Source organism: Gavia stellata, chromosome 3 (genome assembly GCF_030936135.1).
Source record: "Gavia stellata isolate bGavSte3 chromosome 3, bGavSte3.hap2, whole genome shotgun sequence".
In the NCBI taxonomy this organism is placed as follows: Eukaryota; Metazoa; Chordata; class Aves; order Gaviiformes; family Gaviidae; genus Gavia; species Gavia stellata.
In genome coordinates this window covers 733,934-761,300 of record NC_082596.1, presented here as the reverse complement: position 1 = coordinate 761,300, position 27,367 = coordinate 733,934, and the positions used below count along the sequence as shown (strand labels likewise).

General features: G+C 42.3%; 1 protein-coding gene across 2 annotated transcripts; it reads left to right on the top strand.

Annotated features, from left to right (window-relative positions):
• Positions 1-323: 323 nt before the first annotated feature.
• On the top strand, positions 324-26,732 carry MAPK15 (mitogen-activated protein kinase 15). Of its 2 annotated transcripts, XM_059815285.1 has the most exons (14): positions 324-392; positions 3,233-3,331; positions 3,783-3,812; positions 6,334-6,424; positions 9,932-10,062; positions 10,217-10,380; positions 11,301-11,440; positions 12,817-12,874; positions 15,901-16,038; positions 16,277-16,382; positions 19,889-20,189; positions 20,651-20,802; positions 25,289-25,516; positions 26,576-26,732. In XM_059815285.1, the coding sequence occupies exons 1-13, from the start codon at positions 324-326 to the stop codon at positions 25,493-25,495; spliced, it is 1,686 nt and encodes a 561-aa protein (XP_059671268.1). In that variant the 3' UTR covers positions 25,496-25,516; positions 26,576-26,732. The 2 variants fall into 2 exon arrangements, with proteins under 2 accessions (XP_059671268.1, XP_059671270.1); XM_059815287.1 differs by lacking the exons at positions 324-392; positions 9,932-10,062 and having other exon boundaries at positions 3,277-3,331.
• Positions 26,733-27,367: the final 635 nt, after the last annotated feature.

The following is a 27,367-nucleotide window of genomic DNA, read 5'->3' as shown; positions in this document are numbered from 1 at the left end:
CAGTCGTCCGGCGGAGGCGCGGGCCTCCCCCAGCAGCCGCCCGCTCAGCCAACAGGCACGGCCGGGCCCACGGCAGCACCTCCGGCGGCGCCGCAGAGCGCCCGGCCGAGAAGGAGGGAAGGCGGAAACGGCCGCACCACGCCTCAGGCCCCGCCAGCGGCACCACAGCGCCATGGGCCCCCTGGCGCATGCGTTGTGCGGCGGAGCTGTTTCCATAGCAGCAGGAATCAACAGGGAGAGCGCCGCGCGCGGCCTGGTGTGCCGTGCGGTGGAGTGCTCGTCCGCTCGCCGGGCGCGCCGCCCGCCGCCGCGGCGTGCCCGCCATGAGCGTGCCGGAGGTGGAGGCGCTCGTTTCCCAGAAGTACGAGATCAAGAGGCGCCTGGGCAAGGGGGTGAGTGCCCTCGGTGGGGCTTGGGAGCTCGGGGAGCCGGGCGGCGGGGTCTAGCGCTGCCGTGCGCGCCGTCCCGGCGGCGCCTTTGTCTGCGCTCTCCCGGTCCCTGCCGCAGGCCGCTGCCCTGAGCCGCGTCTAGTGCTGGCGGTCTGAGAGTTTATATAGTTGAGGAAAAAACTTGACTTTGAAATATTTATTATGCCCAATAAAGAAAGAAAAGTCACGAATCGTAGCCTGGTAACTTTCTGTGACTTGTTATAGTTGTTTCACAACTAAATTTCAGAGGAAGGTGTTATGTTGTAGCATGTGAAACTGAAAATACTTTTGAATTCCCCATTAGGTTTTTTTTCCTGTAATTTACTGGAGAACCGCCACGCAAAGCACCGACCTTGCATGTACACCTGGTTTATAGTAAAATGAATCTTTAAAGTATATTCTGTTTGTGCCTGCCAGATTCTTTCGCGTTTACTGTAACCCCATTACTAAAAGTATTACGCCACACCAAGCAATTTTTTTCCCCATAAAATTATGTGTTTTCATCTGAGAGCCGATGTTAATTTCTAAGATCTTTCTCCTCAGGCAGTCTCTAAACCCTTCCTGATTATCTGCTTTTCTATTCTGGCAGCTCTTTGCCATTGTTTAGTTATGTGGATACGAGTAGTTAAGTATTTCATGTGCAATTACAATGGGGCCCTTGAGAGAGGCTCATTTTCTTCATTATCCCCTAAAACAATGTTTTGTTTCTCCTTTTGATTTCACACTGGTCTTTCTTATGGCTGTATTTCATTCCAAGTTTGCCTCTGACTTGAGGTGTGCTGCCATCTTGTTACCAGCTATCAGCTTTCTCCCTTTGACTGAATGTAACATATTACATCTTTCAACATGCTAGGTTCTTCAAACAGAATGACATTATTCTTTCATCTGAAATATCAAATTGTTTGAGAGGTCTATTTGGAGACTGTTTCACAAACATAACTACATACATCCAGGTCTTTAATGGACTTCAGAGGCTTCAGGTCCATCATCTAGGCATCACTGACATTATCAAAACTACTAGTTGAGCTCTTAACTCAAGTGGTTGCAGTCTCCTAAATACTTGTGTTTTCTGCCTCTTGTATGCAGAAAGTTCTGTATGTATTGTGTATGTACACAGCTGATGTACTTACCTGCGCACTTAAAAGGCTGTTGGAGTCCCTGAAGCAGGTGAGGACTGCCCAAAAAACAGAGCAGAGAAGTGCAGCAGCAAGGGAGATAAGCTGTTCCTGTACAGTGAGGGAATTCAAACAGTTCTTTTTTTTTTTTTTTTAATTAAAAGCTGTGTTGTCTACTAAGGGAACAGGAACTTCTACCTGAGTTTTCCCTGTTCTGGATGACTGTGTGATACTTGCAAATGGTGATTACTCAGTCTTCCTTGTGGTACAGATCCATTTTTTTTTATTTTTAGGTCATAGCTTTGAATTTTAACTTTCAACATTCTAGGAGAGGCCTTATATCTGCACAGTGGGGTCATTTCTCACTCAGAAATGCCCAGTTAATGTTTAAATACTTGTACAAAGTAAAACAGCTGCAGTATGTGATATTGAGTGATTTTCATGGTTAAATACTCAGATAGTGACACTGAAGCAGATTTCCCAAGAATATGTGTGGTCCTGGAGTATGGGTTCAGGTCCTTTCCCGTGCATCAGGAAGTACAAACAGCTGGCGTATAAGTACCTCAGATAAATGTTATAATACTACACTGTTGGCAATTGGGTTGTCTCTCTCCTTTTTTCCCAAGTAACAAGTGATAGGACAAGAGGAAACGGCCTCAAGTTGCACCAGGGGAGGTTTAGATTGGATATTAGGAAAAATTTCTTCACCGAAAGGCTTGTCAAGCATTGGAACAGCCTGCCCAGGGAAGTGGTTGAGTCACCATCCCTGGAGGTATTTAAAAGACATGTAGATGGTGGTGCTTAGGGACATGGTTTGGTGGTGGACTTGGCAATGCTAGGTTAACGGTTGGACTTGATGATCTTAAAGGTCTTTTCCAACCTAAATGATTCTATGATTCTATGATACTGTCACTACAGGCCTTGGTAAAAAGTCTCTCTCCGTCTTTCTTATAAGCCCCCTTTAAGTATTGAAAGGCCCCAACGAGGTCTTCCCCGAGCCTTTTTTTCTCCAGGCTGAACAAACCCAACTCTCTCAGCCTTTCTGCATAGGAGAAGTGTTCCAGCCCTCAGACCACTTCCATTGTCCCTCCTCTGGACCCGCTCCAACAGGCGCATGTCTGTCTTGTGCTGGGGACCCCAGAGCTGGATGCAGTGCTCCAGGTGGGGTCTCACGAGAGCCAAGTAGAGCGGGAGAATCACCTCCCTCGACCTGCTGGCCATGCTTCTTTCAATGCAGCCCAGGAGACGGTTGGCTTTCTGGGCTGCAAGCGTACATTGCCAGCTCATATCCAGTTTTTCATCCACCAGTACCCCCAAGTCCTTCTCCGCAGGGCTGCTGTCAACCCATTCCTCCCCCAGTCTGTATTGATACTGGGGGTTGCCCCAACCCAGGTGCAGGACCTTGCACTTGACCTTGCTGAACTTCATAAGCATGTACATCTGCTATTGGCTGCTTTGGGGGCCTGGATGCTTGACCTTGTGGACCTTTGGTCAGACTCAGTATAGATGTTCTTAGTCCTTGACTCAACCAAGCATTGCTCATTGGCCTAATGTCTCTTTCTTCTAGGTAGCTGGTGATTACCTCTTCTTTCAGTCCCTCTGTTGAGTACGTTCTACTGCCACACTGAAGGTCTCAATAGTGCTGAAGATCTCATAGTACACTGTTCACCTGTCCCTTTTTCTCCCTAGGCTTATGGCATTGTATGGAAAGCAATCGATCGCAGGACAGGAGAAATAGTTGCTGTTAAAAAGATTTTCGATGCTTTCAGGAACAGAACAGATGCTCAGGTGAGAAACCATTGTTCTAACATGTCCTGAAAGATGTGGTGGGTGTTCATAGATATTTTCAGGATTTATGTCTCTGAAAGACGTTAGTTATTTGACAATTAGGCATGTAATAATAGAGTCTACAGCTATATTAGGTTAAAAAGGAGCAATAAATGTCAAGCTTTGTATATCATGGCATCTACAAAATACTGTTTGATGTCCCTGAGGAAAAAGTGTCTTCATAGGCATGCACAATTTGATTCTCCCTTATGTTGTTATGCTATAGTGTCTAAGCACAGAGAGCACACTTGTGACTCTCTAGTGAGCAACTGGATTTTTCCCTAGCCTGTCTACCATATAAGGGTTTCCTCTGCTTGAGACATTAGAATGGATTAAACCCTCTCATTGGAAGTCTGTATTCTGTTCTGTCATTCTGTTGAGGTGATAATAAAGTTTTTTTTCTTTATTCTAGAGAACATTTCGAGAGATTATGTTCCTGCAGGTAACGTCCATTTTTCCCCCTCCTCTCCAATTTTTAATTATCTCTAATGTTGTTCATGTATTTTCTTCCCATTCTTTTTTAAAATGCAATGATCGCTGTTGACAGCTCTTCTCATTTCTTTTCTGCACCATCTAGGCAAACAGTCTTTCCATGACCGGGCAAAAACACCTGAATGAAATAGAGAGTTGGTCTTATTTTTTCTTTGAGACATGCCCTGTTCTTTCCCCATTTTTAGCAGTATGTCTACTCTAGGATCACCATATTGACTTGCACTTTCTGTCACTTCTTACTTCTTTGTGGACAGAAAGTGTTTTTCTTAAATTTTAAATGCCATGATTCAGAGGTGGGGCTGGGGTGTGGAAGAGATTTACATGCCAAAATTTTTTTCTGCTGTCATGTGCAACTTGACCACTTGAAATAATCAAAGCAAAACTAAAAGGGAGGTTCTGTATGGAGTTAATGCTGCTCTTGTTTTGATATAATTGACCTCACACTACATCTAATGACCTTATCAGTGGCAGTGGCATTAAAATGATCTGTCCATTCCTCCACAGACTTACCATGTGGAAACATCAATGTTTTTGAATAGTGATAATGTTGTTATAAGTATGATTTTCTAGGGACACAAGCAAGGCAGGGCTCATAGGAAGAGGTATTTCCTAAGACTGTCAAGTTTAAGTAGGAAAGATGAGGTTTTTTACTTTTTAATTATTCTTTAAGCCTGAAATAGAAGCCACAAACTTAAGAGCTAAAAACATGAGAGAACAATTCCTTAGAAGTTAATTACCTGTAAGTTAGATCACCTCTGAAAGTATAGCACTTCTGGCGTAGATGAGTGGAGGAGGAATTGGGAAAAGAAAAAGAAGGATATTTCTCCTGAAGGAAAGAACAAGTCATTTTGGGGGAGGGAGGTTAATGTGCCATTAAGACCTTACTTTCATTACTTTTGGTGCTCAATAGACTTAAGAATTTTAGCTTCTTCCTCATATTTTTGAAGGTATTTTATAGCTCTTTGTTGAGGTTCAGGACTGAGAGATCAGAAAGGGAAGGATGTAAGAAATATTCTTTCATTGGTAGCTGGATGTTTGTCTTAATTTGCTTGTCTGTGCACATTCCTTCCTGGGCATAATGATTGCTTAGTTTAATCTGTATGTTTATCATGAGGGCATTTGATGGACTGGATGAAGTTTATTATAATTGAGAAGTGTTGATGTAGAATCTGGGCATTTTGATGATTCTGTTCTGGGTGATATGTAGTATGCTGGTCATTATGCTGCTTGCAGGTTTTATGTTTATTGTTCAGTATAGTTGTAGATCTATTTGGTGCATTTTGGGCCACATTTTAGAAGGTAATTTTTGGTAATTACTTTAGTGAGAACATTGTTTTTTAAGCAAAGATAAGTAGGACTGGCTCTGACAAGATTTTTGCAAGGTGGGATTTTTTTAGTGTAGATTGAAACTTTTTCATAACTTTCCGTTATCAGTTCCAGGGCAAGACAGTGTGAGATAATGGGGTTTTCCTTCAGTGTGAAGTACGTTCTTAAACAGCACTCAAGTAACACTGTCAAGACTGATCTGCATCTCTAGAAAAATACCCCTTTTGGGTAAAAACTTTCTTTAGATTATTTGGATGGGTATTCTGAATTTTGTCCTCAGAATAAATGCAAGGGTATTTGATGGCCTGGCTGTATATTACTGCTTTGTAAGTGTATTTTCATGAGTTGCTGCAGGTGAGTGTGTTGATTTGTGGATTTTTCTAGATGTTGTACATTATAACCAAATTTTGTCTTGGCCTCAGAGTCTGGGAAGATGATACTGTTGTAAGGGTGTGCTGGAGATAGCTTAATATTATGATTTTTGATACTGTTTATAACTGAATGTGTGATGGAAATACATAAAGAGTCATTACTGGTTCAAATAATAACAAAAAATTCATTTACGTATTTTAGATACAAGCGTAGGTTTTACGGTGCAGTTACTTATACTCAGGGTAGTTTATGAAAATGTTGGCATACTATGTTCACAGTGTCACTAGCTGCGTAGAAGTGTTAGCTATAGGAAATAAAAGTCTGATCTCCCATTACAGTCAGTTCAATCAATGCAGCCTGTAAAGTGTTTCAGCCTACCTTCAGATAGACACTTTCTGGTTGGTTGGGGTTTTTAATTATGAATGTTGATGACAACTTTGTTCTATTTTCACTGTCACAACAATTCTTTGCCTTCAGTAGGAAATACAAGAGGCGTAAAGTTGACTGGATTTTATTTGCAAATGGTATAGAGGGTTTTTTAGAACTAATGTCTCAGACAACTGAGGTTTTTTTTTATATTAATTGTCTGGTTTCATACTGTGGAGCAAGCTTAAATCCTTTTTTTTAATTTATTTCAGTAGAAGCATAATGAAGCAAATAGCATGTTAATGTTTGTTCTAGACAATAATACAAAATGAAATAGGTTATTGTCCTTTTTTATGATTCACAAGCAAGAGACTTGATTTTGACAGTTGGGTCTCTTCCCCCTGCAGGAATTTGGAGAACATCCAAATATCATCAAGCTGCTTGATGTTATCCGAGCTCAGAACAACAAGGACATCTACCTCATCTTTGAGTCCATGGGTAAGACTTAGCATTGCATCAGCCATTTAAATACAGCCTCTCTTGTGAGTTATCTTTGTTCCGTACTTTGATAGTAGTGTGTTGATGATTTACATGAATATGCTTGTAAGTAGACATAGAAGTAGGAGCAGTGCAGGTTTTTTTTATATATATATCAGTTGTGATTACATGGGAATAGCAGTGAAACTTTAAAGGGAGTAATAATTATATGAGAGCTGGCTGGTTGAGATGAAGGAAAGATGGCAGTTAGCAACAAATTAGAAGGCTTGTAGAGAGAGGAGAGTTGCATATGGAAAAGACTGTGCAATTTTATTATAACAAAAGTATGCAATAATAGAACAGTAAATGTAGCGTGAGCTGCAAGTCAAACTGATAATACAGAGAGATTGCAGTACTATTAGTAATTACGCTGTTAACTTTTGTTGAGGATGCACTTGAAAGATTACAGTTTGGACAATGATCTATTCTGGCCTTGCTTTGAGGAACTTATATAGGGTGCTTTGACCATGGCTTGATTTATCAGACACCAGGCCTGCTGGTAACAGACGGGAAAAGCCTATCTCACAAGGGGAAGAGGGTTCTAGGACAAGAGTTAGCAGGGCTCATTGAGAGAGCTTTAAACTAGATTTGAAGGGTGATGGGGAGGTAACTGGGCTTGCTAGAGAGGTGCCTGGGTGTAGTAGCTCAGCACTTGTGGGGCAGCGTACTAGTATTTTTGAGAACCAGAAGGCCTACCACCCCTCTAGGGTGAAAATTACATGCACAACTCCCTCCCTGAAATGCTTATACACCAATGCATGCAGCATGGGGAATAAACAGGAAGAATCAGAGATCTGTGTGCGGTTGCAGGGCCATGATCTCATTGCAATTACTGAGACATGGTGGGATAGCTCACATGACTAGAACGCTGTCATGGATGGCTGTGTTCTTTTTACGAAAGATAGGCCAGCAAGGCGAGGTGGTGGAGTTGCTCTTTATGTGAGACAGCAACTGGAATGTATCGAGCTCTCCCTGGGGGCAGATGAAGAGCAAGTTGAGAGCTTGTGGGTAAGGATTAAGGGGCAGGCTAATATGTGAGACACTGTTGTGGGTGTTTATTACAAGCCACCTGATCAGGATGGGGAAGCTAATGAGGCCTTCTACAGACAGTTGAGAGTTGCCTCAAAATCACAGGCCTTGGTTCTCATGGGGGACTTCAATCACCCTGATATCTGCTGGGAAGGCTACACAGCCAGGCATGTACAGTCCAGGAGATTCCTCCAGTGTATTGATGATAACTTTTTGACTCAGGAGCCAACATGGAGAGGTGTACTACTGGACCTAGTACTGACAAACAAAGAGGGACTAGTGGAAGACATTAAGGTTGGGGGCAGCCTTGGCTGTAGTGATCACGAGAAGATAGAGTTTAGGATCATGTGCGGTATGCACGAAACAACAAGTAGGATCGCAACCTTGGACTTCAGGAGGGCTAACTTTGATCTCCTCAAGGAACTGCTTGGAGAAATCCCATGGGTCAGGGCTCTAGAGAGTAGGGATGCTCAAGAGAGCTGGGTGATATTCAAGTCCCACTTCTTCCAAGCTCAGGATCAGTGCATCCCTAAGAGCAAGAAATCAGGCAAGGGAAGCAGGAGACCTGTATGGTTGAGCAGGTAGCTTCTGAAAAAGCTCAAGTGGAAGAAGGAAGTTTACAGTATGTGGAAGAAGGGACTGACCACTTGGGAAGATTACAAGAATGCTGTCAGAGTGTGCAGGGATGATACGAGGAAAGCCAAGGCCTCCTTGGAATTAAACCTGGCAAGAGATGTCAAGGTCAACGGGAAGGGTTTCTTCAAGTACATCAGAGGCAAAAGGAAAACTAGAGAAAATGTGGGCCCGCTGTTGAATGAGACAGGTGCCATGGTGACAGATGATGCAGAGAAGGCAGAGTTACTGAATGCCTTCTTTGCTTCAGTCTTTACTGCTCTGGCCAGCCCTCAGGAGTCCCGGAATTTGGACGTAATGGAGAAAGTCTGGAAGAAGGAAGACTTTCATTTTATTGAGGACGATCAAGTTAGAGACCAATTAAGTAAACTGGACATCCACAAGTCCATGGGTCCTGATGGGATGCACTCGTGAGTGCTGAGGGAGCTGGCAGAAGTCATTGCTGGGCCACTCTCCATCATTTTTGAAAGATCCTGGAGAACTGGCGAAGTGCCTGAGGACTGGAGGAAAGCCAATGTCACTCCAGTCTTCAAAAAGGGCAAGAAGGAAGACCCAGGAAGCTACAGGCCAGTCAGCCTCACCTCCATCCCTGGAAAGATGATGGAACAGCTCGTTCTGGGTGTCATCACAAAGCATCTGGCGGAAAAGAAGGTTATCAGAAGTAGTCAACATGGATTCACCAAGGGGAAGTTATGTCTGACCAATCTGGTAGCCTTCTACGATGGCATGACTAGATGGATAGATGAGGGGAGGGCAGTAGATGTTGTCTAACTGACTTCAGCAAGGCTTTTGACACTGTCTCCCACAGCATCCTCATAGGCAAGCTTAGGAACAGACAGTGGGGTGGATTGAAAACTGGCTGACAGATAGAGCTCAGAGGGTTGTGATTAGTGGCACAGAGTCTAGCTGGAGGTGTGTAACAAGTGGTATTCCCCAGGGGTCAGTACTGGGTCCAGTCCTGTTCAATATATTCCTCAATGACCTGGATGAACAGATAGAGTGTGCCCTCAGCAAGTTTGCTGACGACGCAAAACTGGGAGGAGCAGCGGACACACCGGAAGCTCTGTGGAAAGGGACCTGGGAGTCCTGGGGGACAACAGGATGACCACGAGCCAGCAGTGTGCCCTTGTGGCCAAGAAGGCCAATGGCATCCTGGGGTGCATCCAGAAGAGTGTGACTAGCAGGGCGAGGGAAGTTATCCTCCCCCTCTACTCTGTGCTGGTGAGGCCGCATCTGGAGTCCTGTGTCCAGTTCTGGGCTCCCGAGTTCCAGAAGGACAGGGAGCTGCTGGAGAGAGTACAGCAAAGGGCTACGAAGATGATTAGGGGACTGGAACATCTTTCTTATGAGGAAAGGCTGAGGGACTTGGGTCTTTTTAGTCTGGAGAGGAGAAGACTGAGGGGGGATCTTATTAATGCTTCTAAATACTTAAGGGGTGGGTGCCAGGAGGATGGGGCCAGTCTTTTTTCACGGGTGCCCAGTGACAGGACGAGAGGTAATGGGCACAAACTTGGTCATAGGAAGTTCCATCTAAACATGAGGAAGAACTTCTTTACTTTGAGGGTGGTAGAGCACTGGAACAGGCTGCCCAGAGAGGTTGTGGAGTCTCCTTCTCTGGAGATATTCAAAACTCGCCTGGATGCATTCCTGTGCAATCTGCTCTAGATGAACCTGCTCCGGCGGGGGGGTTGGACTAGATGATCTCCAGAGGTCCCTTCCAACCCCTATCATTCTGTGATTCTGTGATATTCACAACTTGGTAATCCTTTACTGATGTAAATATATTACTGATGTAATATATTACAGAGACAGATTTGCATGCTGTGATTAAGAAGGGGAGTTTGCTGAAAGATATCCACAAGTGTTACATTCTCTACCAACTCCTGAAGGCAACTAAATTCATCCACTCAGGAAATGTTATTCACAGAGATCAGAAGGTATATTTCAGTCATAGTCTTTATCCTTCACTCAAGTTTTCTGTTAAACACTAAATGGAAAAGTATGAAAAGAATGAGACTAGTAAAAGAACCTTGATAATAATCTGCCATTCAGAGAGTAAAAAGCTTATTCATTTTCCTTTATTCAATTCAGCCTTCAAATATCTTGCTGGATGCAGACTGCTTTGTTAAACTTTGTGATTTTGGGCTGGCCCGTTCTTTATGTCAGATCAGTGAGGACCAAGGCAACCCTGCTCTAACGGAATACGTGGCAACACGCTGGTACCGAGCCCCTGAGATCTTACTTTCCTCTCGGAGGTAACCGCTTAATATGAGTGAAGGGATAGGATTCTAGAATTTCTTCACCACTGGGAAAATTTATTGTCTAAAAGTCTTAAATCTTTTCATTTTGGATGTCACCAGATGTAATGTCATGTCAGCAGTCCATTTTCTCAATATGCATTTAAACTTCAGTTCTGCAACATAAAAATCTCTCATTACATGTACATTTCCTTCCTGGCTTCTTAGATTGTCCATTTACATACATTATCAGCTCATCTGTTTGTCATCCTTTCCCCCAGTAGACTTATTGTTTCTCCCCTTAAATCTGCACCTTTACAAAATTTGGTTGGGTACCAACCAAATTTAAGGAGAGTTTTTTGATAGACCTTCAGAAAATATTCTGTAATCAAATGTTAAATCAGCTCCCTGCTAGTCAGGCTTAGTCCTTTTTTTTGACTTGAATATACAAATCTTATTGATCAGAAAAGAAAATAAGTATAGGTTAGGTTAGTATCCCAAATTTGAAATGTGTATGTTTTGCAAACTGTTATTTACTTGTTGTTTGGCATTTACTTTGCTTAAGTAATTGTAACTACTTTCTAGATACATTATGCCCTGAAAAGTTAGTTGTTTCCAAACAGCAACTTGTATCTTCACTGTTGGTCACATGAAAAGTATATATTACCTTGTCCTGGCATTTATCTTTAATATATTTTGTTTTATGGTTTCCTAGAATAGACTTTTAGTAGTATAAATCTCCTTTCTGTTTTATGCTTGTTGGTTTCATGATTCCCAAATCTCATTCACTTTATAGTTAAAACCTGTGAGCGTTCGTATTCAAGGAGTGAGCAAGCTTGTTTTTCTAGCAAAATAAGCTAATGTAGATGATGTGAATACCAGGTACAGAAAAATATTTGCTTGATTTAGTCCTAACTCTGTTCTATTCTTATTTGTAGTTACACTAAAGGTGTAGACATGTGGAGCATTGGCTGTATTCTGGGAGAGATGCTACTTGGGAAACCTCTTTTTCCTGGAACATCAACAGTGAATCAAATAGAGCAGATCTTGAGAGTCATTCCTGCCCCATCCCCAGAAGGTAGGACTCTTCTATGGGGAAAGGTATTTAGAGAAGAGACTAAAAGAGTGAAGGAAAGCAGCCCAGCTGGATCAGGGAAGAAGGTATCTCTTGTGAGTCGTTCTAACATCTTTCCCAGGAAATTAAAGACTTAATTGTGAAATGTGTTAGAGGAAAATAAGCCCATACCTGATTAGATGAGAAACAAGAACGAGGCTTTCAAAACATTTTTGAGGTTTATAAGAGGATAACAGGTTAAAACATACTTCAGTGGGACTTGTACAGTAAAGGTAAGTTGGACTTTTTGGTCTGGAAATCTAAACACAGAAGTGAAAGCTGGATATGTTAAATCCAAAAGGGAGGAGGAGGAGGATTATTGTTCTTGTTACTATTATTGTCTTCTATGAGTTCCAGTCTAACAGCCCATACACTTTATAAACTTTTACAACATGTTAATATGTTCTAACTGAGCTAACAAATAGTTCTTAGAAAAATAACTACCTTCAGTTTAAGCAAATCACAGTTTTGGAGAATTCCATTCAAGCTTAAAGCTATTTATAGTTTTTATTAGAGATTTGGTTGCTGTGAATGAAATATGAATGGAAATTTGTGTGTGAAAACACCAAAACAGGAGTTAGAAGAATAGCCAGCACTAATAACAAACAATACTATTCCATTCTCAGCAATACAATTGAGAAATGTGTTGATAATGTCATAACTGGAAGGTCTGCACTCTAAGACAAGACCCCAGGCCAGATGACTCATTAGCAGAAGATCCTGTATCCTTACCACAGGACAATGGCTGTAAGGTTGCAGCATATCACAGGCACAGTTTCTTTTTCTTTTAGCCAAACAAGGGAAAACAGACACTTGTTCAAAGCATTACTGCAAACAAGGAAAACCAACCTATGAGCAGCAACTTTGCCTAGGATTTATGGGGACCAAAGAAGCAAGATTCTGAAGCAAAAAAAAAAAATTCAATAGCAACTGTTGACTCTTTGAGAGTATGACAGATCTGTTCAGAAAACAGTTCATCATCACCAACCAAAAAGAATCCCAGCGGATGTGATGAGGAAATCAATAGCTGGTATCCCTTGTTCTCTGTGTCCCACACAAGTGATCCTGGCCAGATCATTTGGCCTCAGATATCTTGGTGCTTCTGCGTATGTGGGTATAAGACTGCAAGTTTGTGAAATCTGTGATAGAATGAATAGGAATTGAGAAAATCAGCTTAGAAAATTTGTAAGTAAATATTCCATCCCCCTTCCGTAAGAACTCCCATTGAGTTTTATTAGGATAATTTCCTATGTTAATATCCAATATTTGCTTTCCTTCATAAACTGTGTAGCTCTGGTAATTCTAATCTTGGCATTAACAGTATCTTTTCATTATTGCAGATATTTTGGCTATGCAATCAGATTACAGGGCCTCAGTTATTAACCGCTTGAGTTCCCGGTAAGCCTTGTATGTTCAGTGTGTCTCAGAAGTCAACAATCTACTGTATGGTGTTGGCAAAAAGATCCCCTGAAGTTCACCTTCCAGTGTTCACCAGTGGAAATGATTTCTGCTCTCTGCAGATTCACCTAGCTCTAGGGAAGGGATGTAAAGTTAAAAAAAAAAAAGGGGGGGGGAAACAAAAAAAAAAGAGAAGACCAATGACATAATCTGGGAATAACAAAACAAAATGAGGCTGGGCCTACATTCCAAGCTACTGTCATGTGTACTTTCTCAAAACTAGAATATTTTCCTATCCTGAGTCATTCAGGTATCTGATGGAAAGCCTGAATCTATTCAGGCTGACAGCCTCATTCCAGCTGCTTAATGAATCTCTGTGATTTTTTTTTTTTTTTTCTGTCATATCTGTCATGGTTCTTTTTCCTCCAGTTATGTACACAAACTACCACATAATTATACATTTATTACATACCTAATTAGTAAACATTAGTAAACTTAATGCTCTTAGACTATCTAATAGCCATAGCAAATTACTCACCAGTCTCTTTAAGTATTCTCTATTTGTATCTGTCATGATATTAGTGGGCATCCCTTCTCATCAGGGAGTCTGCAATACACATAGCCCAGCTATGTGTGATATGAGTTCTCTGAATGCTTACTGATAAGTTTTTATAGATTTAGGTTAGGGTGGCTCAAACCATAAGCTGTAGGAGGTCCCTTGCTGTTCACATGAACAGCATATGCGTTTTCATGCTGACTTTTGCTGACTTCTTCAGTTGGCATCCTGGAGCATTATTCCCTTTCATTCAGTGATGCCAGCATTCCTGTATCAATCTATGCCAGGTAGTTGAGGAACTGAGACCCTTTTGTCCCTGCTAATTCAGCTGTCAGCATGGCATGTGTGTTTGACCTTGTCAGGGAGAAGTGAATGGCCGCAGTATCCCATAGGAATTTCCCTTGATGCAACTTGTGAATGTTGCTTCTCATCCTTTTGCTGTGCACCTGTACTGGCTTTGGTTGGAATGGAGTTATTTTCCTTCATAGCAGCTCATATGCTGCTATGTTTCATATTTGTGACCAAAACAGTGTGGATAACATAGCACTGTTTCAGCTGTTGCTTAACAATGCTTGCACAGCAGCCATCAAGGCTGTCTCTGTTTTCCACCCTGCCCCCACAGCAAGTAGGTTAAGGGTTGGCAAGAGACTGAGAGGGGACACAGCTGGGACAGCTGACCTGACCAAAGAGATATTCCGTACAATATAGTGTCATGCTCAGCAATAAAATGGGTGGGAAGGAATTTCTCCAAAGTAGCTGTTGCTCAGACGCTGGCTGAGTGTCGGTCTGCTGGTGGTAAGTGATTGCTTTTGCACAACTTGTATTTTTGTGTTGGTTTTTTTCTTTTTAAATATTTCCCTTTTTTTAACCTCCACTTATTGAACTGTCTTTACCTTGACCCATGAGGTTTTCTTGCTTTTGCCCTTCTGATTCTTTTCCCCACCCTGCTGAGGGGGAGACAGTGAGTGACTGGATGAAGTCTTAGCTGTCAGCTGGGGTCAACCCACCAGAGTCCTTTTTGGCACCCAACATAGGGCTAGAGGGCTTTGACATCACAATAGATTTGATTGGAGTGTACTAAACAGGAATTTATAGTAATTACACCTGTTTAGCTGTTGCTGGTCATAATATTGATGCATTTGTTCTCAACACTGGTTTATTTGTTCCTTTACCTGCTCCATGGCATGCTCCCTCTCTTGCTTTGCATCAAATTTGAGGGCTTGTTAATGGCTGCTTTCAGCTTTTGCAGTTTTCTGTGCTGTTTAGCACTTTTTTGTATTTTGCCTGTGAGAGCCAGGATAAAAGCACTGGCCTCGAGCCTAATCTGATATTTAGGCCCTGCACTGGTTCTGTCCCAGTACTTTGGGAGTAGTCTCATGGAGACAATTAACAATTTCTTCTCTTCTCATCCAAGAGCCAATTTGTAGAGGAAATGAAGAGTGGCACCTCCCCCTCCCTCTCTCCTGGGGTAGATTTTTTTTCTGCCTTGTTACAACAGCTCTTCAGTTTCTTTAACATCCTTGGGTAACTAGAATGCTCATGTTGGTATACGTCAAGAATCTGATTCTGGCTTTTCCTAAGGATAACCGACTATTTGTGAATGCCACACAAGGATGTGCCCTGAGGTAGTTGGATCATGGGTCACAAGTTGCGTAGGAGAATTTGGGCAGGCACTTTTTTTTGACAGCCCTGCTCTATGGATGTTAGCTTCTTTTTTTTTTTTTCCCCCCCAAAAATGTGAAAGTCAAGTGGCTAACTTCTAACGGATGGCTCCAGCTAGGTAAAAGAGCGAGTGAAATCTCAGTCTTCAAAACTGAAAAGACTTTTTCTGAGCCACTCAGTTCAAATGCGATGTTCAGTGATTAATCATCTTTCTAAACTAAAAGAATGGTGTCATGGAGTAACAAAATTATTTAAAATATGAGTAAGAATTGTGGTTTAAAACCAATTTTTCAAATGTATTAGATATTCTTTTGTTCATTATGTTGATTTTTAAACTTCATCTTCTCATTGCAAATTATACAGAAATATATTTCTGCGGTCTAAAGGCTGGATTCATGGGATCTTTAACAGTTCAACTGAAACATCCAAGTTAGGAGTTTGGGCTTCCTGCATTGTCAAAAGAACAAAAGAAGGACTTGTCCAGAGGACTCGTTATTCCCCTGTGTCTGATACTGTCTGATATCTCTCACTCTTTCCAACTGAAACAAGAGAAGGACTAGACTTGCAAATTAGGCACTTCATGTAGGTTCCTAGTACTAGGAGGGAGGCATTCAAATCTGATCAAAGGGGTAAAAGACTTTACCGTACTCACAGGCCTATACTTTAGAGTGTTCCAGGATTATGACACACAGTTTGTGAGTGAGCTCTGGAGTCAAGTGTCACCTTGATGTGATTCCCAGAAGTGTAATTGATGCCTTCACTGTGAATTAGATGCTGGGAGCTTATATTGTTGTTTTTTGACTTCTAGGCAGCGAGTAACATTTGAGGAGATTTTACCATCCTCTACTCCACTGCCTGCCTTGGATCTTCTGAAGAAACTTTTAGTATTTAACCCTGATAAACGACTCACAGCAGAGGAGGCGCTGCAGCATCCTTATGTGAAAAGGTGAGAGTAATACCAATGTGCAGATTCCCCTGCTGTCTTCTGAGAGGCCTGCTGTTATAGCAGGTCTTCTGTTATAGACCTGCTCTTGGCACAAGAGACAGCTAATTCTTAATTTTCTCTAACCCTGTTTACACTAGAGGTCACAGTAGATGGTTTAACAATTCTTTTTAACATTATATTAATCTGTGGTGCTGTTTTTAGTCTTAGTGAATTACATTATGTGTTATCACCTTCTTAGGTTTCACTGTCCAGCCAGGGAGCCCTCTCTGGATTATGATGTGATTCTTCCTTTAGGTGATGATATCCAGCTGTCTGTGGCAGAATATCGAAATAAATTGTATGAGGTATTTTCTCTTATCCTATTTTCCAAAATCCTAATCCTCCAGGTAACCTGCCATTCTTGCACACACTTAATGAATTCTGTCATTTTCTTCTATTTGCATTCCCCTGGGCTTTCCATACATGCTTACAGTTACATCTTGGTGTTTCTTATCAGTCAGTTCCATACTGTCGTAATTTTTGGGAGGTCTTTAAATCTAGATTGCCACTGGGAAAAGAAAAGTCTGTAAAGCATGATGTCTGAGAAAGACTGTGTTAAAGGAAAATATATTATGCTGGATCCAACAGTCCCAGAGAGGTGAGACTGCTGCCACTCCATGTCCCCAGGTCCAGCCAGTAGCAAAGCTGAAGATACATTCTCAGTAGGCACACACACACAGAAAATACATACACACTACATATATACATATATACATGGCTGGCCACATGGATCACAAACAGACACTCAGAGCACTTACACAAACATAGACAGCACCAACAGCCTCATCTTGCTCCCTTCTCTGGCTAATCAAGATGGAAGTCCACTCGTGAGAATATATATACACACATACGTACAAGGTGCATCCCTGCAGCAGCTGATCTCGGACACTCAGTCTGCTCAATAGCTGGCCCCTGGATCCCAGTCTCCTCAGTTGCTGGCACTTGGATATACAAGCCCCCAAGGCTGCAGCCCTACTCCAGTTGCTGGTACAGACCATGCAGACAAACATCCGGCCAGGACTTTGCAGGTCCCTTAGCCCTTCCGTGCCCCTAGTGTTCTCACCCTTAGAGATACACAGGCACTCTCACACCCAGAGCTGGCCCTTAGAGACCCAGTCAACCCCTTGCTCCCAGGCCACTTGATCTATTCACTGACTAGTTGACTTGATCTTTGCTAGCAATCACATGCTCACTCACATACCTGAACTCTTCAGTTGCTGGCACCATGGACGCACAGGCCCTCTGACCTGTGATCTGACTCCAGTTGCTGGCACTCACACCTGCATACACGCACACGCAGACAGAATAGACAGCCTCTCTTCCAGGAAAGAGAAAGGAATTTAATAAGAAGATAGAGCAAACTGCATTGATCAGGTGCAGGGCATGGCCAGACAAAGTGTTGAGAAGCCCTTGATTTGGGTTCCCACCAGCCATAGTGCATCTCTGTGCTCCTCGCAGCCTGTGCAGATGGGCCTTTGATGGGCTGATGGCTTCTGTAAATGGGCCAGGGAGTACCTCAGCAGAGTATTATTTGGGGTCCCCATCCTGCCGTTGTCTTTCTGAGCGCCATTGTGGGTCTGCAGACAAGCTGTTATCACATAACCTAACAGACTGAACTTTTTTGCTGGAGCATAATCAAGTGCCATTGCATGCTGCACCACGTACACAGAACTATCAGATTTCAGAGTAATTAATTAACAGAGGAGGAAAAGCAAGTGAAGGATCAGTGTAGCTGATGCACTAATAATAAAGGAGAGTGATGTTTTAGGAGCCATATTTTGCATGCATTAATGTGGGGAAATAGTGTACTTGAAAAATCAGGAAATGGTGCAATAATCAAGCACATAAGTAAAAAAAGGCTGATGCAAAATTTTTAGTGGTACAGGGAAAAGGAAAGATAGTACTTTTGATGCCATTTGATATACACAATAAGATCAAAAGGAAAATAAAAAGGTCCTGCACCTGGGTCGGGGCAACCCCCAGTATTAATACAGGCTGGGGGAGGAATGGATGAGAGCAGCCCTGCGGAGAAGGACTTGGGGGTACTGGTGGATGAAAAATTGGATATGAGCTGGCAATGAGCACTTGCAGCCCAGAAAGCCAACCGTCTCCTGGGCTGCGTCGAAAGAAGCGTGGCCAGCAGGTCAAGGGAGGTGGTTCTCCCCCTCTACTCAGCTCTCATAAGACCCTCTGGTCTGGGGAGACCTTTTTGCAGCCTTTCAATACTTAAAGGGGGCTTATAAGAAGGACAGAGAGAGACTTTTTACCAAGGCCTGTAGCGGCAGAACAAGGGACAATGGTTTTAAACTGAAAGAAGGCAGGTTTAGATTGGACATAAGGAAGAAATTTTTTACGATGAGGGTGATGATACACTGGAACAGGTTGCGCAGAGAATTTGTGGATGCCCCATCCCTGGAAGTGTTCAAGGTCAGGATGGACGGGTCTTTGAGCAACCTGATCTAGTTAAAGATGTCCCTGCCCAAGGCAGGGGTGTTGGACTAGGTGATCTTTAAAGGTCCCTTCCAACCCAAGCCATTCTATGATTCTATGAACATTTGAGTAATGTCTAAAGAAGTGAAAGAAGAACAAATAAAAACAGAAATCGGAACTAATTATAAGAGATACAGAACTGATCTGGATGGTGGTGTTGAGGCAGTAGGGGGAGGATAGCTGGAGTGAATGCTCTAACAAAGAAATACAAGGAGCAGCAAAAATGGAACTAAATCAAGTCTTCAGGAGGAGAATTTGGTTTTGGTTTAGTTTTGGGGTGTGTTTTTTTTTCTTTCCCTTTTTACAGTGAAAGAAATTATGTAAATGCCATGTTATGAGGCAAAGGAACTGGAAGATGGTGATAAGAGCAGGAGTTGGAATGTAAATGTAGTAAAACAGGCATCGGAAAGAATGATAGTGGGAAGAGAAGATTGAAAAGAAAGCTCAGAGATCAGAAAATCCAAGACTGAGAAAGAGTAATAAGGGTGTCCAGCTTCCCAGAGAGAGAGGAAAAGTGTTCTTGCTTCTATTAACAGCAATTAAAATTGAAGAAAGAAAAAATAAAATTGAATTTTAAAAGTTGAACCTACTTAAAATTTCTGTTAAGGCCTTTAATAGCAGGAAACTAATAAACTCTACTGTGATAAGAGTGTTAGGAGTCATGAGCAGGTGAATTAGTAAAGTGAATCCTGAGCACAGGTAGAAAAGATATTCTAAATGTCAATAGATTGGTCACAGATAATCTAGGTACAAGGCTAAAAGAAGTGAATAGTTCTGAATAATCTTACTGATAGGGTGTCAAATTTGGGACGGCTGTGATGACAGGAAGTTGACAGCAGATTGTCTGCACCAGGACCCAAAACCTTGGCAAGGATTCTGTTGCTAGATAATAGCGTGTAGAGGTAGGTGAGAAATAATCGTGAACTAACCAGAGTGAACGTTGCTTTGACCATTAAAAAATCAGCTTTGCAAAGTTCTAGAAAGAGATGGTAAGAAACAACATAGTGTTGACCTTTTGGGCATATAGATTCTGTCTTTCTGGCTAATGCCCATTTTATTTAGTGGTGTTCTCCCTCAAGATATATTTAAATTGCCTGTCCACCCAATCCTTTTTCTTAATGCTTCAGCCTATTCTTTCTTTCCACTGAGAATATTATTCCTATCTTCTTTCCAACCCTAAATTAATTTTAAAATTACACTTGTTACCTGTCCTGTGAAATAAATAGCAGTTATTTGTAAGTCTTTCTCTTTGTTTTTATGTTTTGTTCCTCTGCTATGCTATGTAGCTGTGTGAAGTCTAACCAACTTCTCCTTTCGGTAGATGATCCTTGAAAAGAAATTAAATAGCCATCCAAAAGAGCAAGTGCGGAGAGAAAATATTCAACTAAGTCAGTCTGAATCAAGGCCACTTCTTCCGAATTCCAATTCTGTGAATTTACCTACCAGGAAAGGCCAGAGAGAACCAACACCGCCTCTTCTAAGAACTTCGCATGTGCATACTGGAACTACAACTAGTGTCCAGCCAGAAGTATCCACCCAGAGTGAAGATTTAACAAGAACTTTATGTCAGAGGTCAAAGATCAATGTGATATACAATCCCATAACACACACTGCTGTTCAAAGTAGGTATTCCCCTCCTACAGTGGGATGTAATCCACCACAAGGCATTATTATGGGGAAGAAAGAAGAAAAGACATTGAGTGGGGAAAAAGAAATAAGGGGAATTTACATGGCAAAATGAGAGTTTGAAAGTGCGGGAGGAAAATGACGTAAGGAGAAAAGACTGTTGAATGAGTTTTGAGTGTATGATGTTCTCTTTGGCTCTTTCCTGCATCAGTGGTGACTCTATGTTCCTTTCTGTTTTCTCTTTGCTTCTCTACTGCTGTTATCTTTTCCCATGCCCTTTAGAACTGGTTTTGTTTGCTACTACATTCTAATTTTATTCTGAATATATTTGTTCTGTTTGTGAGATGAAGCAAGGTGGCAGGGGATGACTTCATTTTTACATTCTGTCCCTGGCTCAGTTAGTGTGTTCTGTGTCCTCACAATTTTCCTACTTTCTCTCATGTTTTTTCTTCTGCAGGTAATGCAAATTCTGGTGCTGTGATCAGGAACTGTTCTGCACCACTTTCTCAACAGGCCAGAATCCCCAACAATAGGAAACTGGGGAGACAAATCACACGGGCAAATGCAAATGCTCAGCTACCTCCTACAAGTGTACAGAACCTTTATAATGTGAGTAGCAGTCCTACCAAAAAAAAAACCACCTTAACTTTTCATGGACCAAAATGATAGACACAAAATATCTTAATCTGCAACTTTGTAAAAATACTTAAATGAGAGGTAAGACATATTGTTCTGAGAGTGACTAAATTAATAAAGTTTTATCAGTTAAAATTACTTATGACAAAGATACACAGTGCAATTTCGTTGCTTGTATGTAGTGTCAGTCAAATGGTACCAGTAACCTAATTTGATAAGGCAGCTGGGCTTGTAAAGAGTATGTTCCCTTTACTAGTGAGCTGAAGAGTATGCTGACTGAAGAGTTTCTGCTAACAGAGGAAATAACTAGACACAACTTGGGTCTAATATGGGGTAGATTCATATAGGAACTTGCATATCGCAGTCTTCAGTGTTGCAATACCTACATTTCAGGTGTTTTGTCTACTAATGAAGTTTATGACCCTGAGTTAAGTTCTGTGCATGAGGCAGAGCATTGAGAGGAAGACCATCTGTAGTAACCAGGAAATGCGAAGGGCACAGATGTGGCTTAAACCTTACATCTCCAGCATATGTAATGCTGATCTTCAGCTAGTCTGGGTTTATAAACACTAACTTTCTCCTGGAGTTTTAAGTCTAACCCCAGACTTTCAAAAAAACCCCTATCATTTGTGACTTGAGCAGCAAGAGTATTTTAGTGCCTATAGGTTTATGCAAGACTTCTGTGAATGACTGCTGAATTTAAGTACAGGAATTAGGTACTTCAGAGAACACAGCCCTTTTGTAAATCTAGGTCTCTGCCTCATTAGCAGTATTTTTTTCACAAAGATCAATTGTAATGGATCATATATGTCAGCTAACTGTAATCAAAAAGTAAAAATGTATCTGCAGATTCTCTGCCACTACTTCTTTTTTCTATCTTGGATTTTTAATGCAACGTCTTTTGAGATGTGCTGAGATATATGACTTTTTTTCCACTGCCCTTTTTCTAGAGGGCAGGCTAATTTTGCACTCCATTCTACTTTCAATTTTATCACTTCAGACAAGTGAGGATTTGAACACCATTTCAGATTATTGCATTGTTCAGATTGTCAGCAGCACCAAAAACGCCCTTTGACTTGAGAATAACAGATCAGTTGCTTTTACGTTATCTTCAGGCATGGCTTGTCCTGTCCAAAGTGTGTAGGTTGCAAATTCTTTTTTAATCAAATTGAGATTGTTGGATATTCCAAACTTAGCTGGAGAATTCGCACTACCTCTGGAATCAGCCTAATGGATTGCTGTTGCAGAATAGTGAAGGTTTCAGTCCTGTCCTCTCTGCTCCTCCCTCTTCCCTGTTCTTGGCCACACTTCCTTGTAAGAGTTCTTACCCTCATTGGGTTCTTAAATGACCTCCTTGCCCCTGCTTTTTCTTTTTCCTGAGCTAGTTGTCCACTGACTAGCTTAAGGAGAGTCTAGCCAACATAAGGTGATCAGAGGAAGGTATGGCAGAGGAAGACTATGGAAGGAGGCACCACAGATTACCTTTTTTGTGGCACTAAAGATTGACTTGTCGTGGGACTTTCTCACATCCCCACAAAAGAATACTTGAGTGTCCATGTGCTGGAGCTCCAAACCATTAAAGACGTATGCTGAGCACAGTTGTGTGAAGGGACTTCTGATAGATAACACTATCAAAGATGATTTGGGTGAGATCACCTGCTTTCTGTCAGGTGACAGAAAGCGAATTTTACCTTAAAGCGAATTACTTCTTTGAACACAGCTCTGAATGATCTGAACCATTTCAAGCTAGAAACAAGCTGCAGACACTGTTAAGACTCAAGCTTGTTCCTACTGGATCTCTACTGGAGGTCCCAGTGGACTGGAGGTTAGCAAATGTGATGCCCATCTTCAAGAAGGGCCAGAAGGAGGATCCGGGGAACTACAGGCCTGTCAGCCTGACCTCGGTGCTGGGGAAGATTATGGAGCAGATCATCTTGAGTGCCATCACACAGCACATATGGGACAACCAGGCAGTCAGGCCCAGTCCGCATGGGTTTATGAAAGGCAGGTCCTGCCTGACTAACCTGATTTCCTTCTATGACAAGGTGACCTGCTTAGTGGATGAGGGAAAGGCTGTGGATATACTCTACCTAGACTTTAGTAAAGCCTTTGACAGCATTTTTCACAGCATTCTCCTGGAGAAACTGACTGCTCATGGCTTGGAAGGGTGCACTCTTCGCTTGGTAAAAAACTGGCTGGATGGCCAGGCCCAAAGGGTTGTGGTGAATAGAGTTAAATCCAGTTGGCGGTCGTTCACAAGTGGTGTTTCCCAGGACTCAGTATTGGGGCCAGTTTTGTTTAGTATCTTTATCAATGATCTGGACGAGGGGATCGAGTGCACCCTCAGTAAGTTTGCAGACGTCACCAGGTTGGGCAGGTGTGTTGGTCTGCTTGAGGGTAGGAAAGCTCTGCAGAGGGATCTGGACAGGCTGGATCGATGGGCCGAGGCCAATTGTATGAGATTCAGCAAGGCTGAGTGCCGGGTCCTGCACTTGGGTCACAACAACCCTATGCAATGCTACAGGCTTGGGGACGAGTGGCTGGAAGGCTGCCTGGCAGAAAAGGACCTGGGGGTGTTGACTGACAGCTGCCTGAATATGAGCTGACAGTGTGCCCAGGTGGCCAAGAAGGCCAATGGCATCCTGGCTTGTATCAGAAATAGTGTGGCCAGCAGGAGTAGGGAGGTGATGGTGCCCCTGTACTCGGCACTGGTGAGGCCGCACCTCGAATGCTGTGTTCAGTTTTGGGCCCCTCACTCCAAGAAGGACATGGAGGTGCTGGAGCGTGTCCAGAGAAGGGCGACGAAGCTGGTGAGGGGTCTGGAACACAAGTCTGATGAGGAGTGGTTGAGAGAGAGCTGGGGCTGTTTAGCGTGGAGAAGAGGAGGCTGAGGGGAGACCTCATCGCTCTCTACAATTACCTGAAAGGGGGTTGTGGTGAGGTGGGTGCTGGTCTCTTCTCCCAAGTGACAACTGATAGGACAAGAGGAGATGGCCACAAGTTGCACCAGGGGAGGTTTAAATTGGATATTAGGAAAAACTTTTTCACTGAAAGGGTTGTCAGACACTGGAACAGGCTGCCCAGGGAGGTGCTTGAGTCACCATCCCTGGAGGTATTTAAAAGACGTGGGGTTGAGGTGCTTAGGGACATGGTTTAGTCGTGGACTTAGCAGGGTTAGGTTTACGGTTGGACTTGATGATCTTAAAGGTCTTTTCCAACCTAAATGATTCTATGATTCTTCTCACTGTTGTGACTGATATGAAAATACATATGAATAACTGCTAAAAGGAGACGCGATTGCCAGTAACTTCCAAGTATGTCCACATGCACACTTGCAACCCATCTTTCAGCCCCTCTTCTTTGGAATCCCATACAAAATGTTTTGAGAGTGAGAGGAACCATTTATTCCACAAGTGTGGAGCAAGTGTGGAACCAATTATTCCACAATATGAGATTGTGGAGAATGCTGCATGTGCAGATGTACCTATGAACAATGCATTTTGAAGAATCTTTAGGTAATTGTGACCAACTTTCTGTTACTGGAAGAGCGTACTAGGGAGAAGATCACCCTACACATGCCCCGTGCTTTATATTTGTACCCTGAGAGGCTAATACTGACTCGTGTCAGAGACAGGATATTGTGATAGAAGGTCATCAGCATTGTGGCTGATCTTGCGTTAAGTTAATGTTGACTTTTCCTTTTTTCCCATTCAGCTTCAGCAGGAGCTGAAAAGTTCTGGCATTCAGTTTGCTCTGCATTCAGTCTGCATTCATTTTCAATATTCTCTCAGGCTCATGAAACTCTTGTTCTCAGCAATTTGACCAGGGAAGACTCCTGTAATGGCTGGGGTGACAGCAGCCAGTGCCACAATACTGAGTGGAAACTCTTACCTTTCAGTTAACCATAGAGGTTCACAAAGCATAAGCTGCAGTGAAACAGCTCTTCTCTTGAACTGCAGGTTCAAATGTATTGTAATGTATTAATGTATTAATGTATTATTAACTTTTCCCCACAGGGGCTGATAAACACAGTATCCATATGCAGCTTCCAACTTAGAAAGTCACCAAGCCATTTCATTGGCAGAAGCCAGGAGGATATACTGGGGAATGATGATGATGATCTGGCTTTTGTACATATATTTAAAGCATTCACTACTGTTGAAAACAAGATACTAGCCCAACAGGCCTTTGGATTTTTGCTCTAGTGCAGGATTAGTTTGTCATATGTCGCTCCAGTGCAGCTAGCTCATTCTTGATACACCCATTCTTCAGCCCTTCTCCCTCACATCATCCTCACCATCCTATTCTTGATCTTACAAAACAGTCAGTTTTGTTTATTATTCATATAACATTCACGATATGTCATACTCCTCAGCTGAAGCAAAATCTATGTTCCTTATTTGTATTTTAGAAAGCTGATTACAGGTTACTAACCATCTTGCTTTTCTTTCTCAAATAGAATCCAAGAAATACTCACTTTCACAGCAAAGATGTTCATCCCCTTCCGAAGTCCAGTAAAAAGATATTCCAGATTACTGCAAATATGGGAGCTGCTGGTGATCCAAAAGCATCAATGGGCAGTTATTCCCAGGCCTATGGAACCATATGTAAATCTGCACTGCAGAGTCTTCCAATATCAAAGTCCTCCCAACAACATGAGCAGTGAACATGGAAGTGTTCTAACCAGGTGAAGTACAGCTCATCTCATCAGTCCCCTAACTGAGCCAGTAACAGCAAGTGAGAGCAAAATACAACAGGCATTTGACAGTTACCCCAGCTGAAGGGAAATGCTTTATTCATTGTATGGAACAATGTACTACTTTCCTCTGGACAAACCAACAGGAAAGAGAAACTAATCCCTTTGCCTTCCAGTCTTACCAGACAAAGGCACAGTACTATTTGCTCCCATACCATGAGAACAATGAATAACTGTCAGTTCATATTCCTCGTTTCAATTAATGCAAAAAAGTACAGAAAACTGCAATATTCTGATACTTGAATGTATTTAGACATATTCAGACTATTCAGGGCCTTCAGACATATTCAGACATATTCAGGGCCCATGTGAACCTCATGAAGTTCAACAAGGCCAAGTGCAAGGTCCTGCACCTGGGTCGGGGCAACCCCCAGTATTAATACAGGCTGGGGGAGGAATGGATGAGAGCAGCCCTGCGGAGAAGGACTTGGGGGTACTGGTGGATGAAAAATTGGATATGAGCTGGCAATGAGCACTTGCAGCCCAGAAAGCCAACCGTCTCCTGGGCTGCGTCGAAAGAAGCGTGGCCAGCAGGTCAAGGGAGGTGGTTCTCCCCCTCTACTCAGCTCTCATAAGACCCTCTGGTCTGGGGAGACCTTTTTGCAGCCTTTCAATACTTAAAGGGGGCTTATAAGAAGGACAGAGAGAGACTTTTTACCAAGGCCTGTAGCGGCAGAACAAGGGACAATGGTTTTAAACTGAAAGAAGGCAGGTTTAGATTGGACATAAGGAAGAAATTTTTTATGATGAGGGTGATGATACACTGGAACAGGTTGCGCAGAGAATTTGTGGATGCCCCATCCCTGGAAGTGTTCAAGGTCAGGATGGACGGGTCTTTGAGCAACCTGATCTAGTTAAAGATGTCCCTGCCCAAGGCAGGGGTGTTGGACTAGGTGATCTTTAAAGGCCCCTTCCAACCCCTTCTATGATTCTTTAGCAGTTTCAGGTGCACTGCCTAAATGCGGGTTTTTTTCTTTTGGAGCCGAACAGGTAACTAACTGTTCTCTGAAGACCAAGAAGACTAAACGCTTCACAGATGATCTTAAAGCCCTTCATTTTGTTTTCCACTAATTTCTGTGACTCTTCTGGGGTAAATGAACATAATGAATGGTGGCTTAATTTCATTAAAATCAAGTAGAAAAGCATTTTAAATATAGGTGTGTTCTGCTACAATATTTAATAGCTTACCTACCATGTAATATTGTAAATATTGTAATAATAAATACTTTATATTGCACTACAGAAAATCTTTGTCTTTCAGTCAATGTGTGCTGCGTGTGAAAGGGAAAAATACAGGGGTGTCTTGTTCAATGAATAATATGGAGGTTTTTTTTTTTCTGCTTTCAGAAAGCAATGTTCCAAGAGATACTATTGCTGAAACATCATGGAGTTGTTACCAGGCAACAGTGGGACTATAGTAAACTTTAAAACTATATTCCTGTTTTAATACTGATTTTTGATACATTCTCCTCATTAACTTGAAGTTCTTGTAAGAAATCTCTGTCCCTGAAATTTTACTTCACCTACGATAAAGATTGTTACTCCAGAACATTGGGACTATAGTTACAGAGGGGATTCAGGCACTAAATTCCAACATGTGAGTACCACTGCCATTGATAGAATATCCATTTTGTCTTTTAGTACCTAAACACCAAAGGCTAGTTAAGGAAAAAAATAGTACATTCACTTCTGGTACCAGATGTGGTCGCTTAAGTCTGGTAATACTAGGGAGCTGGGAATGCAGAGGGAAGTCCTGATTTATTCTCGTATATTCATAAAATA